General features: G+C 40.8%; 2 protein-coding genes across 2 annotated transcripts in view; one reads left to right on the top strand and one right to left on the bottom strand.

Annotated features, from left to right (window-relative positions):
• The window catches only part of LOC148032444 (uncharacterized), a 49,176-nt gene that overhangs the window by 13,447 nt on the left and 20,953 nt on the right, over positions 1 to 14,776 (bottom strand). The window lies entirely within an intron of this gene.
• On the top strand, positions 10,044 to 11,160 carry LOC148032445 (uncharacterized). The gene is made up of 2 exons (XM_087683117.1): positions 10,044 to 10,387; positions 10,456 to 11,160. Exons 1-2 carry the CDS (start codon positions 10,052 to 10,054, stop codon positions 10,993 to 10,995), a joined length of 876 nt encoding a protein of 291 aa, XP_087539243.1. The 5' UTR covers positions 10,044 to 10,051; the 3' UTR covers positions 10,996 to 11,160.

Genomic DNA, 14,776 nt, shown 5'->3' on the forward strand with positions numbered 1-14,776 from the left:
TGTATTCAGCATGCATCCAAAGTACTGCGCTGATAGTATGTTTACCATGAGGTCACTACTTAGTATACTAGTCACTGTGAGATGTATGTAGATGAGTATGCGTTTCACCCGGGCACTGAAACTATACTTTTGCATTAGCTTATGATCAATTAAGCATGAATTTTGCCTCAAATTTGAGGCAAATTCTGATCAATTTCAGCTCAGTTTTACATTAGCTTGAGAACCATTTATGGTCATTTTTTAAATCAGTTTTTGCATTGATTGCTAGTCAGTTTTTGCAATGAATTTGTGATCAGTTTGGCATCACATTTGCAGTTGTTTGTGATCAGTTCTTAGATTAGCAAGTGATCACTTTATGATCAGATTATGCTCAGTTTTCAATGGTTTACATCTGGTTCCATGGACAATAACATATGTTATGATGCCACTAATGTTTTAGCCATGGTTTATGCTTGGTTATGCTATGCTATGGTTTGGTTTTACCAGATGAGTTGTGATAATCTGGCAATGTTTTTGAGATTCTTTGTGAGTCTTATTTTATGTTATGATTGGTTGGTAATTTTCAGCATATGCAAGGCATATGGAATGGTTGAGCAACAGTGTGCAATATTGTATTAACTATGATGCCTTATGGAAATTCCAATCCACTATTTCTCTTTTGATGCATTTGGCAATGCAATTGAGAATGATTGCAAGGATTTTAAGGGGAAGGGTTATCATGAGGACATCTATTTTTGAAACCTCACTTAACGTGTGGATCAATTTTTAATCACATGGTTACGTAAATTTGCACATGTGAGTGTAACAGGGATTGGAGCAAATTTGCGAGCCCAAGACCCGAGAAAATCACAGGATGTCAAAGGCAAAAGTTGCTATAAGTCATGCCGCACATGTACTTGGTGGCATCTGGTGCCAATTGTTAGCCTAGGTCATTCATTTAGCCATAATTGTCAACTGGTGACCCTAGAGAAGCAGTGTTTAATGGTACATAATGCCAATTCGATGGTCAAAGATAACGCAGAGACACTCCGAAATAGAAGTTGCCTAGCCAATTTAATTATTGATCCGTCAAATTATTTTTCAGAGCACCAAAATAATTATTAGATTAATTTTCAGTATTTAAAGGCTGAAAATTAATATTTAATTATGAGTAATGCTGAAAAAACCATTTGAAAAGGCTACCACTTGTCAAAAATGCCTATGAAGTCAAAAACGTCTTTAGAGGCTGAAGAGAGGCATTTTTAGTATATTCAGCCTGCAAAAGAGAGAGAGAAGATGCTGCTCGTCTAATTTACAGCCATTGGAGGGCCTTTTGAGGCAGCCAAGGACAGAAGAAGACCAATCAACAGCAAGTGACAACATCTGCAGGCTATTGAGACAAGGCAGCAACAGTAAATGATTGATTTTCTTCAGTTCTTTGCATCTACAAGTTGTTGAGATAGAGCAACACCAGTAAATTACTGATTTTCTTCAATTCTTCGCGAAGAAAGTTTGAAGTTTCTCTCTCCTCAGCATTCTTTCTCATCTCCTAGCCTTTCTACAGCCTTGCTCCAAAGATTATAGCATTGAGATCACCAGAGGCTGAGAAATTTCGGAGGCTAAGAAATTTCAAATTTCTTTGTTGTAATCTACAACAAAAATCAAGGTTTAGCAACAGCTCACAAAGAGTGCCAGAAATTGAAAGCTCCAAGACTTGGATTCAATAGGACTGAAGTCGTTTTCAATCAAATTCAAGTGGAGGGACTAGCAAATCAATGAATTTGGGGCATTTTCCATCTCCATCAAAGCAGGTGAAGGCCAATTGACTGCCTGAATCAAGGGGCAAATCAGATTGAAGACTTGTTGGTCATTTTGGACAACAAGGGGAGTTGAAATACCAAAAGGAATTGGAAGAATCCCATTGTACATCAACTTCTTCTTCAATTAAGTTAATTAAATACCGAAAGGGACACCAATTTTGGGGCCAAAAGGGTGTTCAATATCTAAGATTATATGGTAAAGTGTGCATTTCAGTTTTGTGAATTTATTAATTATTATAAATAGTGCTTAATCAAGTTATTTACCACCCTATCCAAAAAGAAAGGCTGATGACATACCACATAGAACCTGTCAGACATAGCTTCTTACAACTTTCGCCTTTGGCACCAACTGATATATCTGGGTCCTAGGTCCCACATTGTGAAATAATTGGCTTGCATCTCACATGTGCAAGCCACATTAGCACATTTCATTAGCTTTTAATCAAATCCTAAGCAAAGCACTAAAATTTCACGTCCTCCTACAAACCACCCCCTTGAAATCCTTGCAATCATCCTCAATTACACTACAATGTGCTAAAGCATCTATTGCCACTACTGAAAATACATGCTAACGCCATAGTCAAACAACATGTGCACCTATTGCTTAATTATACTCATGCCTTCTATATATAAAATTCCAATCACTTTAAGCAAGTTACAATCCACACATATGAATCATAACATTATCAAATCATAAGGGATGCATCCACATGCCAAAACCCAACATTGTTTTAACCACCAAGGCATTGCAATGCATAAAGTAAGCATAAACAACACCTTTAAGCAATGATCTACCACGTGATAGTCATGTAAAGCATACATCAGCTACAAACCACATGTAACTTATGCAATTGTACTTCTATTGCATCACCTGTAAGTGTACATTGCATACCATCTATGTATCCCATAACATGCCTTGGTTATATACGTCACATCCAAGTGTATATTCCATGTATTCCACAGATGTCAACAACCTTGCAATTGTATAGTTTTGGAGCCTATGTGCAAATCATACACATCTGCATACCAACTCACAGTGACTAGTACAATGAATAGTGATCTCAATGGCAAGAATATTGTCAACCTATAGTACCCTAAATGCAAACCAAGTACATCCAAGATCGACTACATAACTAAGTTGTCCATCAATAGGGGAATGCAAATGCAACCTCCCCACTAAGAATCAAGCAATATTCTGGACCTTCTATAGTCTGCTAATTCTGAAAGAGCCCAATCCAAAATCGGCTCTAACTAAAACACATCAAGGTAAAGTGCATCACTTGAGAATAGTCTGTCAAGTCACCCTCCTCCATCCGGTTGCATTCTTTCGTAGCAAAGACATTGCTGAAGCTCCACCAAGGAGCACATTGAAACTTTTACCTCTAACTCTACTTGCCTCAAAATCTCCACTAGGTTCTAGACCTTTCTCTCTTAAGCATTGTGATGCTTTATGCTTTCACATTGCTACAATTCCAACTTAACTAATAAGTCACATTGCATCCAATTAGCTAGCCCCTCGTATATACTTGACATGTTAGGATCACCAAATGCATTAGGAAACATTCTTGTTTACATACTTTGGACCATTGAAATATGACTATGCAGTGTGTATGGAATTTGCATACTACCAACCATACCAAGATACATTTCTCCCATATATTGCATGCATTACTAGTTGCATTTTATCTCATACCAACAATACTAGGCTGCATTTTTCCTCATGACCAGCACTATATGGAGCATTTGCATGACCAGCATTAATACCATGAGTTCCAAACACAATGGGCTACATAAATGCATTGCTAAATGCCACTTTGGACCCCAGTATCATGCCACCATTGCTATACATGGAGTAATGCATATTACCAACCATAATTGGATACATTGGGCCTTAAACACCACACATTAGTTGCTACATACCATAAGGAGTTGTGGCATACATTCCTGCATGCAATCCTTGACCCACCATTGCATGGAAACTAGTGCCACCATCAAAGTATATTGGCTGCCCCATAATTGCATGCATACCCTATTGTCCAAAACGCATTGGAGTGGCACTTCGAAGTTAGCCTTACATATGTATCAATTGCTCCATTGGCATCATTTGCTTATGCTTACTACCCACATGTGAGACATCGTGCTACTATATTGGCTCTTCCTTCAATGCATTTTGATGTCCCGAAGCTCTTGCAAACTATTTCCTCTTCTTGCCTTCGCTGCCCTCCTTTAAGGGGTCAAAATGCACATGAACTAAGGATCCTTTGCCAATTACATAAACATTTCAGTTATTATCCTCAATTGATCTTTAAATTGTTCATCAAATTCCTCTTTAAGAGGTCAAAATGCACATGAACTAAGGATCCTTTGCCAATTACATAAACATTTCAGTTATTATCCTCAATTGATCTTTAAATTGTTCATCAAATTCCTCTTTAAGAGGTCAAAATGCACATGAACTAAGGATCATTTGCCAATTACATAAACATTTAAGTTTATTATCCTCAGTTGATCTTTAAATTGGTCATCAAATTCCTCTTCCTCTTGCCGGTCATCATCTTCAAGAGACCTAGAAGGATCCACATTTTGGTCTAAGCTAACATTGTCAGCTTGCTGTCCATGTTGCATGCCTTGTCCAAGATCAAGCATTGCATTTTTCCCAACACTTTGTGAATTTTCAGATTGAAAGGCATCATCCTTGCTTGATCCCATCTCACTGTCTGAAGACATTCTTGCTGTAACGCTGAGCTGAATACAATTTCAGCACTAGAGCAAAGCTTTTGACCTTCAATTAGGTGCCTCAAGCCCACCAATTCAAGGGAGTTGATGGTATCCAGCAATGGAACCATGAAAGCAGTCTTCCTTCCCAGAAAGGGTGGTAAATAACCTCTTTTAAAAATAATTACAGCAAGTAAACAATTCACATAAATTAAATTGCGCACTTTACCACTTAGATCTTGGAGAATGGACACCTTGTTGGCTCCAAAAATAGCACCCCTTGTGGTATTTCTTTAACTTTTATTGCAAATGGATGGAGTACGACCAAGATCCTCTAACCTTCTCCACTAATCCAAGTGCCACTAACTATCAAGACTAACCAACAAGCCTTCAAAGCAATTCACCCCTTGGTTTACTTGGGGATTTTGACCTTCATCTTGCTCCTTGAAAGACAAATTCAACCCCAAATTTGATATTGGTTGGCTAGCTTCTTGAATCTCCCTAAAATTCCTTAATTTCAACTCCTACAATTCAAATCCTAGGCCCTCAATTCTAAGTAAGCATCCCGAGGTGGGTATCAAACCCTAATTTATGCTGTAAATTAGGGTTTATAGAAAAGATTTTCCAATATCTCCACCTTTAATGACTCATGGATAGATTTTGCTACAGTAACTTACAAGATGGCTGGGGGATGAAAGAGAAAGCCATAGAGAGAGAAATTGCAAAGTTTCATTGCAACAAACGCTAAAAAATGCTATTGCCTTGCTCAAATAACCATAGAACTTGTCACCTATAGCTTAATGTTGAGCTAAAACGCACTTTACAGCTGATTAGCACATTAATACAATCCCAAAACACGCTTAACTAACTAAAAACGCAAATTTGGTGTACAATTTGAGAGAGTTTCAATGGTTTCCCAAAACCCTAATTTTTTGGGACACCCTATTAAGCTCTGAGGCACGAGGATCGACACACAATGCTTGCTAGCAGCACACATACAGAGAGAGAGAGAGAGAGAGAGAGAGTGCAAAGTAGGGAGTGAGAGTCAGCACGACTTGTGGGTACAATGACGAGTGTACCTCTTTAGGTTTTTAGGTAGATATATATATATGAAAGTACAAGTATGCTAAGGGTGTGTTCACATCTGAGCACATATAAAAGGCATGAGGGTACTTTATTCCCAACAACCTCCCACCTAAAGGCAATGTGCCTCAAGAGGAGAAAAGAATTAGCTAAGTCTAGGTATGTACAAAGCTGAAATACATATATCTATCCAACTCCCATCATCTGTCGACAATGAGCAAACCGCTTTGCTGGAAGACCCTTCTTGAGAAGGTCTGCATGACTATCATCTGTATGCACTTTGACAAGCTCAATGCTCTAACTGTCAAGTACATCTCTGATAAAGTGGTACTTCACCTGTATAAGCTTCACCTTTGCATGAAAGACGGGATTCCGTGCAAGCATGATAGCACTCTAACTATCACAATGGAGAGCAAGTAACTCTGTAATGCCAAGCTCTCCCACCAAACGTAAAAGCCATAAAGCCTCTTTGCATGCCTCAGTGGTAGCCATATACTTTGCCTCTGTAGTAAACAATGAAACACACTTCTATAGCATGGAGATCCAAGAGACTGCTCTTCTTGTGAAGGTAAACACATATCTAGAAATGGACTTTCAGCAATCCGCATGACCAGTATAGTCTACATCCGTAAGCCAACGACAGATGCCTTCTGCTTTTCAAAGCAGATGCACAAATCCTTTGTGACTTTGAGATATCTCATAATACCTTTCACTGCTTCCCAATGCTTTTTACCAAGGTTTGCCATGTATCTGCTAACCACTCCCACTGCAAAGGCAATGTCAAGACGTGTAGCAACCATAGCATACATCAAACTGCCAACAGTTGAAGCATATGGTATCTTGGTCATTGCGTCCTTCTCATCATCAGATATAGGGTTGTCCTCTGAACTGAGTTTCACATATGGAGGCAATGGAACGCCAATTGTTTTTCCCACCTCCATATTGAAACGTTGCAAAACCTTGGAGATATACTTCTGTTGAGGTAGATAGAGTAATCATTTTGATCTATCTCTGAGTATTCACATGCCAAGAATGTGATTTGCATCACCAAGATCCTTCATGTCAAAGCTACCATGAAGACTTTGCTTCAATGAGTCCAAGGCATTAGTATCCCTGCCAACAATCAGCATGTCATCAACGTACAAAACCAAGATAATCAAGCTGCCATATATGCGGTCTTCTTGGTGTACAAGCAGTGATCCACTTGACTTCTATGAAAACCTTGAGACTACATAAATGTATCAAACTTATGACACTATTCTCTTGGTGCTTGTTTCAGCCCATACAAACTCCTTTTGAGTTTACATACCATTTTTTCTTTCCTTTTTTCCACAAACCCTTCGGGCTGCTGCATATATATGTCTTCATGCAGATCACCATGTAAGAATGCAATCTTTATATCCATCTACATGGGCTTCATATCTTCAATTGCAACCAAACCCAAAATGATTCTCAATGTAGTCATCTTGACTATAGGAGAGAATATCTCATCAAAGTCAACTCCATGTTCCTGTTTGTACCCCTTCACAACCAATCTTGCTTTGTACTTTGGCGAGGAACTAGAAATGACCTTCATCTTGTAAACCCATTTGCATGGAAGGGTTTTCTACCCTTTAGGCAACTGCACCAAGTCCCAAGTGCCATTTTTCTCAAGAAATTCCATCTCTGACAACATGGCTTTATACCATTTCTTGTTGTCCTGTCTGTCCATTGCTTCCTTAAAGCAAGACGGTTCACCACAATCTGTCAACATGACACAATCAGCCACATTGTTTGTACCAGGAATGAATCTATCATGTTGTCAAGTAGCCCTAGATGATCTCCTAACCCAATGATCGTTGTTTGCTGGCTGTTAAGCATTTTCAGCTTGTTGTCCCAGCATTTCAGCCTACAAATCAGCATTAACAGCTTGTTGTCCTGACTGTTCTTGCACATGTAGTGGCTCATTTGTCAAAGTGCAGCAATGTAGAAGCGTAGGACAAAGACTAAGAGAGAGTGAACATAGAGAGAAGAGAGAGAGAAAAAAGAAGACAGTGTAAACACAGAAAATCTGCGGTGTAGTATGCTGTATAAGAGTGCAGAAATACACAAGGGAGCAGAGGAAAAATCTGCGTATGTCTCCGACTTGATGACCTCGATCTCCGTCAGCTCGAGCACAATCTATCTCAGCCAACAGATCTCAAGATCAGAATCTTAAAATATGAACGCTGGAGTGTGCCACAAAACCGGCTATAAATAGCCGAAAATAGAAAATTCCCAGCACTAGGTTGGCTGCATTTAATGCAGCCGACTGTAGAAAAACTGGTCGACTACATAAACTATGCCACGTGGCACCATGTCCGACCAGCTAACATGGCATCCTCTGCACACCTGCACTGGCCGTACTGCTTTGTTGTCTGACTGCTGACGTGCTGACTGTCCAGGAAATGACACTGTCTAACACCCCCTCTCAGATCCTGGACAGGTCAAAAGACTGAGGGATCTAGAATGTTGCCGAAGAAGAACCTGGGAAAGCGCCTTCGTGAACAAATCTGCAAGATTATCCTTCGTCTTGCAATACTCCACATCAATGGTCCCATCCAAAAGCTTCGCCCAAATGAAGTGATATTGGATCTCAATGTGCTTCGTCCGAGCATGAAATACAGGATTCCGTACCAAGGCAATGCAACTCGGGGTAGCCAAGCTCCTCCAACAATCGCCGAAGAAAGAGCGACTGCGGGTTGCTTCTTGCTACTCCAAGAGATAACACCTATACCCAAGATAAAACAGTAGCCTGTTGTAGACCGGCGGTGGTTCACATCGCTAGCCCAATCCGAGTCACTCCAACCGGCAAGAACCAGATCTGAAGCGTCTGTACCCGCGGGATAAGAAATCCCTAAGTCAGAGAGCCCCCTCAAATACCGAAGAATCCTCAGGGCAGCCTACTCCAACCAGAAGTTTAAGACTTGGGCAGAGTTTCCCCTCTTGGTCAACTTGTTTTGGGTCAGTAATTGTACTGTTATGCTGCCAAATTTCACCCACAATAGGTGAAAGACAGCCCATTGTACTTTCTCTCTTTTTAAAAATAAAGAAATACCACAAGGGGCGCCTAACTTAGGGGCCAACAGGGTGTCTGTGTTGCAACAGGGGCATTCTAGCCCTTTCTTGTGAACAGGCCCTTTCCTGTTAATTGGGTGAAAGTGGGCGAAAGCATTTATATATTTTGGTTGTACACTACCGCCCACTTTATATATATGTTAATTGGGTGAAAGCATTTATATATTTTGGTTGTACACTACCGCCCTTTCCTGTGAACAGGCCGGCTACATGGTTCCGTTGCCGGGACCGAATCACTTTTTCCCTAAAGAGTGAGCCAGGGTTTGTTTGGGTGTAAGACACAGAATTGTGCATTATGGCTGATAGAAAGGAAGACACCAAAGAGGAAGCGTCTTCATCACAGGAGATCCCTGTTGTTCATGAGGTGGGAGAGTCTTCTAGACCTCCACAGTTTGTTACTCCTCCTGTTATGGTTGAGCCACAAGTTCTTACGGCTTCTTCTATGGATGAAGACATTTTCAAGACTCGGTTAGTTGCTGCTATGAGTATGTTTACTCAAGTGATGCAGAATCCAAGGTTTTTGGCATTTTTGCAGCCCTCCCTTCCTTTACAGCAAGTTGGGCAATCTGCAAAGATTTCGGATCCAGTAGACGTCCAAGATAAGGGTAAGCATGCTGCAGATTCAGTGGAAACACCAAGGCAGCTTGCAGAGTCAATGGAGACTCCAAGATTGGTTCCGACTATCCAGGAACATGTGGCGGGAAACGCTAGTTACACAGGCATTGCCAGTTCAGCTCGCCACTTTACAGTAGCCAAATGTTGGCTTAAATGGACAGGGAAGCAGTTTTCAAGCTTTACCACAGGTTTTTTCACCGACCTCTGTACATCCTGGGTACTTTGGAGGTGGATCTGCATTTCAGAGTATGGCTGGTTATGCACCTGGAAACCAGATTTATGTACCAGGAACAGTGTTTGGGGGTACACAAGGTTTTATGCCAAACCACATGTATGGTAATATAGGCATGCAACCTAGATTTGAGGGAGTTAAGGGCAGTTTTGGCATGCCACAGGGCACTTTTGGTATGGCTGGTTATCAAAATCAGCAAGCAAGTATAATGTCTACAAGCCCTATAGTCAGTGGTCCAGCAACTTCTATGCCACCTGTTAGTGTTCCTATGTTACAGGCATATCCTACGGACCCTTTGATGGCTCATGAGAAGCCAAAGCCATACAAGGAAGGTGGTGCAGCCATACAGTTTGATATCTTTCGAGGATTTGAAGATAGGACTAAGGCTCTCTCTTTGTTACAGCAGTTTGATGCCGCATTTGCAGGAGGGAACTTTACAGAGCCTTCTAAGGTCCGGAAAGCCACCACTTTTCTTAAGGACAATGCTAGTCAGTGGTGGAGTACACTGTTGATGCAAGGACAGGCTCCTGCCACTTGGACTTACTTTAAGCAAGTATTTGCTTCTGCTTGGTTGACCAATGAATTTGAGATTGATGTTATGTCAGCTTGGCACAATTTGGATGCATCTAAATGCAAGGATCTGGAAGATTATAACAAGAAGTTTTGGGAGGCTTTGCTTCCAGTCACTTCTTACAAGATTGTGCCATTGACCGAGCAGATAGAGAAATATTGCTGCGGGCTGCCCAAAGAACTCCGGAATTATTGTACAAAGACAAAGGTCACCACTTTGACTCAGTTAATTGAGAATGCCAGCACAGGAAATGCATTATTGTTGGGACAATCAAGGGTTTTGGGGGCAGCATTAAACAGGACAAATCTGAGAAATTTTCAGCAAAGAAGCCATTTGGTAAACAGGTTTATCAGAATTCTCAAAGCACAGGTAAACCTTGGCAATTCAAGAAGAAGCCAGCCAAGTTCTTTGGACAGCAGTCAAAGGACCAAAAGAAGCCTTTTGTGCACAAGTCTCTTGAAGAGAGAAAGGCTTTAATGGCTGAGAGAAAGTGCTTTATCTGTGAGCAGACTGGTCATATTGCGTCTAATTGTCCGAACAAGAATAAGAGACCAGATGATGATGATAAAGAGGACAGGAAAGGAAAGAAGCCCAAACCTTCGGCAGGTTTAGTGCCAGATATGCTGGGAGACAAGCCACACTCGAATGCTAATGAGCTTTGCAGAGCTTGGGGTAAAGTTAGGGATCAACATGTACTCATTTTCTTTGATCCTGGAGCTAAGGCAAACTTTCTCTCACCAGAGTTGGCTTCTACTTTGGGCATCAGAGCAGATGAGATGGGCTACACAGCAGAGGCAGGGTTGGCATGTCCTGGCCACTCAGAGTCTGTGACACCCATTCTTGGAAAGCTGTGTCTTGATATACAGTCTTATGTTGATGCATAAGAATTTTATATCATGCCACTTGAAGGCTGTGATGTCTTGTTGGGAATGCCATGGATGTTCTGAAAGCATGGTGTGTTGGATGCCTTTAACAAGACACTGACTTTGGAACATAGGGGAAAGACTCATGTGCTTAATGTGAAGCTTAAAGGAGAGTCTGTACCTGTTGTATCGGCTTCTGCCATTACATCTGTAATAAAGAATCATCTTTCTGCGTACTTGATTTTTGCACGTGATGTCAAGGATAATGACGAGTCAAATTTTTCTATGTTAGATAGAGACAGGTTTGCTTTCTTGTCTCAGTTCAGTGATTGTTTTTCTGACTCATTACCATCACAGTTGCCACTAGAGAGGTCTGAGGATCATGCGATAGATTTGGTGCCAGGCAGTAGCCCACCAAATAGACCTCCGTATAGGGTTAGTGCAGCCCAACAGAAAGAGATATTCAGCTAGGTGAATGAGCTGTTAGAAAAAGGGCTGATTCAGCCAAGTTCATCTCCCTTTTGCTCACCAGTGCTCTTAGTGCAAAAGAATGATGGCTCTTGGCGCATGTGCATAGATTATCGAGCGTTGAACAAGAGTACCATCAAGAACAAGTTCCCCATTCCAAGAATTGACAACATCCTTAACCGTTTGGAAGGAGCGTCAATTTTCAGCAGGATAGATTTGAAGAGTGGAATACCATCAAATCAGGATTAAGCGAGAGGATGTGCATAAGACTGCATTTAGGACCACGTTTGGTCTCTATGAGTTCTTGGTAATGCCATTTGGACTTACTAATGCTCCTGCTACGTTTAATCGAATGATGGACAGGATTTTTCGTCCATACAGGCAGTTTGTTGGTACATTCTTTGATGACATGATTGTCTTTTCAAAGAATGAACAGGAGCATAGAGAACACTTGAAAGCAGTCTTTGATGAACTTCGCAGTAATAGGTTGTTTATCAATGGCAAGAAGAGTGAGTTCTTCTTGGAAGAAATCCAGTTCCTGGGGCACACAGTGTCAAAGGATGGTATCCGAATGGATCCTGCTAAGGTTGAAGCAATTAGAACATGGCCAAATTTGAAGACTGTCCATGATGTTAGAAGCTTCTTGGGTTTGTGTTCTTACTACAGGAGGTTCATTCGCAATTTTGCAAAGATTGCTTCACCTTTACATGCTTTACAGAAGAAAGGAGTCTCTTTCCAGTGGACACAGAAAGAGATTTCAGCTTTTAATCTTCTTAAAGAAAAGATGGCTTCTAGTCCAGTGATCATTCTGCCAGATCTTAGGAAGTCATTTGTTGTCCAATGTGATGCCTGTGGCAATAGCATTGGTGCAGTGCTAATGCAAGATGGCTGGGTAGTGGCTTATGAAAGCAGAATCTTGCGAGGGCCAGAGAAGACTATGCAGGTCTATGAGAAAGAATTGCTGGCTGTGATTCATGCGCTTTCTTGTTGGAAACACTACCTACTTGGGGCAGATTTTGTTGTCCAGACAGATCATCAGACATTGCATTATTTCTTAACTCAAACTAAGCTGTCAGAAAAGCATATGCGTTGGGCAAACTTTTTGTCAATGTTCCATTTTTAGATTGTGCATGTGGAAGGCAAAAAGAATGTTATGGCTGATGCTTTGTCAAGGAAGCCACAAATTTCAGCTGTGTCAATTCCTTGTCATCATGAGCTTGATGATATGAAGGAACGGTATGCTGATGATGAAGATTTTGCAAGGATCTTTGATCAACTTGTCAATGGACAACATCATGAGCATTATCTTCTGAAGGATGGTTTCATGTTGATGCATGGTAGACTATGTGTGACTATGCCATTGAGACGGAAAGTTATGACAGAGAGTTATTCTCCACCGTATGCAGGGCATCATGGTATTGATGCAACAGTCAAAGCAGTAGAGATATTCTTTTATTGGCCTACTTTGAGAAGAGACGTGGATGCTTTTGTGCGGCAGTGTTTGATTTGCCAGAAGGTCAAGTTTGACAGGCAAAAAGCACCAGGGCTTTTACAGCCATTGCCTATTCCAGATAAACCATGGGAAAGCATAGCTATGGATTTTATCTTTGATCTTCCAAGGACACAGACAGGAAATGATGCGATATGGACTATTATTTGCAGGTTTAGCAAACAGGCTCATTTCATTCCTGTCAAGAAGAAGATAAAACCAGATCAGATGGCACCTTTGTTTATGTGCAATGTCTTCAAGTACCATGGTATACCACAGTCTATTGTCAGTGACCGTGATCCACAGATGACAAGTCTATTCTGGAGAGGCATATTTGAGAACATGGGCACAACGCTTAAGTTCTCATCGTCATTTCATCCACAGACTGATGGACAGTCAGAAGAGGCAAATTCTACTGTCTTGGATCTGCTTAAGTGCTATGTGTCAGAACACAAGTCAAAGTGGGAGCAGTATTTGCCTTTGGTCGAGTATGCATACAATAATACTGTGCATTCGTCAACAGGCAAAGCCCCTTTTGAAGTTGTTGAAGGTGGTAAAAAGGTTTCTCCCATTTTGCATACAAAGGATAAGATCTTTCTTTCAGGCAGATCAGTATGTGCAAAGTATAGATGAAATGTATCAGAAAGTTAAGCATGCCCTTGAAAGGACTCAAGCAAAGCAAAAGAAAGTTGTTCATCATCACCGTCGTGAATTGTTGTTTTCACTTAGTGATTGGGTATTGTTGCGGTTTGAAAAGGCACACTTAAAGAAGCGGAAAGTCAAAGAAAGTCTTTTCACTAAGCTTAGTATGCGATACTATGGGCCTTTTCAAGTAACAGAGAAGATTAGTGATGTCAGCTATAGGCTGAAATTGCCTGACAATTGGAAGATTCATAATGCTTTCCATGTAAGTCTTCTTAGACCCTACGTGGGTAATGTGCCAGAAGATATGCCAGCTGAGAAACAGCCCAAAGTTGAGGAACTTGATGAAATTCTTGTTCCAGAACAGGTATTGGCACACAAGGAAAGGAAAGTGATAGGCAAAGTTGCTAGAAGGTATTTGGTTAAGTTCAACAACTACTCAGCTATAGATGCTAAGTGGATGGACGAAGGTGAACTTGCAAAGTCACCTAATGTGTTGGAACTTTACCTTGAAGCATTTCGCTTGCAACCTACCTTGACCCCTTGTATCTCTAAGCTGAAATAGATTGTCAAAGTGACAATTGATCAAGAAAGAAATTATGTACAGAAACAGATTTTGTACAGGTTAACACTTATTGTGTCCATATGGTTTTCTCAGTGCTAAAGAAGTATTGCTTGCAAGAATACAGTTTTTACTTCTATTGAATTGAATACATGTTGTAACAATGGTTACTCGATCGGGCATGTATTTTGTAAATTGACTCAGTGGGGATATCATTTTGATGTACCGGCCACTAGATCTCTAGTCAAGGTGATGTGGAGTCATCAAATGAGAATCTACCACTATGGAGATATCATTGTGGTATACCGGCCACTATATCTAGAAACAGTGATGTGGAGTCACATGATGATAGTCTGCCATGTTTCACAGTTAGAACATACATGTGTTAACAGTGTGTTCAGCACACAATGTTGACTGATAGCATGTATGTGTTGTACATGTGCTGCCAAGTGTAAGTTCACTGGGTTAGCTGGAAGCATGTATGACATTCATGCAAACGAGGACGTTTGCGATTTCGAGAGGGAGGTATGTCACAAGACTGTGACAACTATTACCTTTTTGATGATTTCTTTATTACATACTTTATTTGGTTTTTCTTTTTGGAAGGATCCCTCTTGAAATCTAAACGCCTAAGTTGCATG

This window comes from Lygodium microphyllum, chromosome 8 (genome assembly GCF_053477565.2).
Source record: "Lygodium microphyllum isolate KBCC chromosome 8, Lygodium_microphyllum_v1.1.10, whole genome shotgun sequence".
In the NCBI taxonomy this organism is placed as follows: Eukaryota; Viridiplantae; Streptophyta; class Polypodiopsida; order Schizaeales; family Lygodiaceae; genus Lygodium; species Lygodium microphyllum.